General features: G+C 29.5%; 1 protein-coding gene across 1 annotated transcript in view; it reads right to left on the bottom strand.

Annotated features, from left to right (window-relative positions):
• LOC106459650 (mRNA-capping enzyme-like) overlaps positions 1-2173 on the bottom strand; it is a 51394-nt gene that overhangs the window by 24568 nt on the left and 24653 nt on the right. Inside the window, exons 9-10 of the mRNA XM_013919286.2 lie at positions 1884-1996; positions 575-678 (exon numbers count right to left, since the gene is read on the bottom strand). Coding sequence (XP_013774740.1) covers positions 575-678; positions 1884-1996 — 217 coding nt within the window. The remainder of the gene's footprint in view (positions 1-574; positions 679-1883; positions 1997-2173) is intronic.

The raw sequence follows: 2173 nt of genomic DNA, 5'->3' as shown, positions 1-2173 counted from the left end.
TAGTATATATATATATATATATATATATGTACAGACAGTGAAAACCTCACAGTGTATCACCTTTCCAAAAAGATTATGGAAATTTACTGCAAGAAAAGATTTAGCACTAAAAATTTGAATTCATTCAATTAAATAACACATAAACACAAGTATTTCATTAAAAGGTTTCAAGTACCAAAATAAAAATACAAACAATATGATACCAAATCTAATCCAATCTACTAAACTCTAAAATAAAAAATATTTACCTATGCAAGTCAAATAATTCATCCTTATAAAAAATATTTCATAAAGCTTGTTAGTTTATTCTTATAAAGTTTTCAAATGCCTGAATAATTTGTATCATATTAATAACAAGTCTCAACCAACTGAATTACTGCAAGCTTAAAATCACTCCTTATATTAATGATTTAAAGACAAATAATAAATTAAACGTTTATTTTTACCCATTATAATGCACCTAAAAATCTGACACAATTAATTACAGTAAGATGACTAAAGGAATTATTTAACACGTTAAATATACTACATAGATTAACTTTATAGTACTGGCTGTTAAAAAAAAACAGCTTACTCTTCCCAGTTGCACATGTTCTGTGCTTTACGCTGAATCTGCACTAACTTAGGCTGAGTGACAATTGGTTCTACACCTGGAACTCCTTCCATGAAAGTTGGATTCTTTATTCATGAAGAAAAAAAAAAGTGTAGTTAGCAATGAAAAAATGTTCCAAAAACACATAACATCATGATAACTAATTTTATTTCATAAACAGTGTGTTTCAAATTTTACCAGTGTATCAAAAACCTATCAGAAATTTATGTACCTCAATTCATGTTTCCGTTAAAAAGCATCACGTGCATCACCGATCTTCCTATCCTGTTCCACTATCCACCATTATTTATACAACACATGAAATGTAAATGGCCCCAACTAAATGTCATACACACCAGTATTATTTTGCTTGGCCCTAATGTATATTGTAAGTGGTAACACTGATATTCAATAGCAAAAAAAAAAAAATGGTGGCTCAAGTATTACGGTCACTGAGACAAAATTGCAGTTTGTACTTTCAGAAAAAGTTATTTAAATTAAAGGGTCTTCAGTTTCAATGTTACACATAAAATACACACTAAAAAATGAGGAAAAAGAAATAACATAATATGCTTACATTGAATTCTCGAAAGGGTTAATAAATTACAACTAGTAATACTAATAATACCAAAAAGCAAATGCTCACTCTGTACAAAAAAAAATATTGTACAACAACTCAGAAAGTTTGAGTTTGTTCTGAATTTTGCGCAAAGCTATACGAGGGCTATCTGTGCTAGCCATCCCTAGAGGTAAGGCAACTAGTCATCACCACCCACCGCCAACTCTTGGCTACTCTTTTACCAACGAATAGTGGGATTGACTGTCACATTATAATGACCCCATGGATGAAAGGGTGACTATGTTTGGTGGGACAGAGATTCAAACCGGCAACCGTCAGGCCTAACTCAGAAAGACAAATTACATTACAGCTAACCATTAAAAAAAGATACTAATCCTTCTCACTGTAACAACGAATCAAATTTCTGCCAAGGGTATAAAACTTAAAAGCTGATTTTATTAGCTTATTTTTTCAATATATTCAAAAGCACAATCAGTGAAACAGTTGTTCTTCATAGTTCTTACTTATAAACAATGCTTCATAACAAATATTATTTTCACTCATTTTCTTAGGTGAAAAAACTACCCCTGATTTGAGAAGATTAATTTTTTCCTTACGAATATATTATGTTTTATTTTATCTTTTAAAGGATTTGTTTTTTCTTGCAATCCATTAAAGCTTTCCTAAAAACACATTTGTATGAAAACAGGATAGAAAAAATACTGACGTTACCTTTTTGTTGAATTCTCGTTTTCTCCTCTTGTGCACATGTGGTTTGCTGGATTCTCCATTTGTATTATTACTTTCTACAAAATTTCCATCATCATCTACAGTGTCATCATAATCTGATTGAGAAATTAAAAAATTTTTATTTGTTGAAACAACTTTGCTGAACAAAGAAACCAATTGCTGAAAATCTTATCATTTTAATGTATTTATTTTGATCTTATTTACCATAATTATAGTATTTTGGCACTTGTGTATAAATTTAAAATCATAAATAATATTCAAAGTTAAACTGG

This window comes from Limulus polyphemus, unplaced genomic scaffold (assembly GCF_000517525.1).
Source record: "Limulus polyphemus unplaced genomic scaffold, Limulus_polyphemus-2.1.2 Scaffold643, whole genome shotgun sequence".
NCBI lineage: Eukaryota > Metazoa > Arthropoda > Merostomata > Xiphosura > Limulidae > Limulus > Limulus polyphemus.
This window is presented reverse-complemented; position numbering and strand designations above follow the sequence as displayed.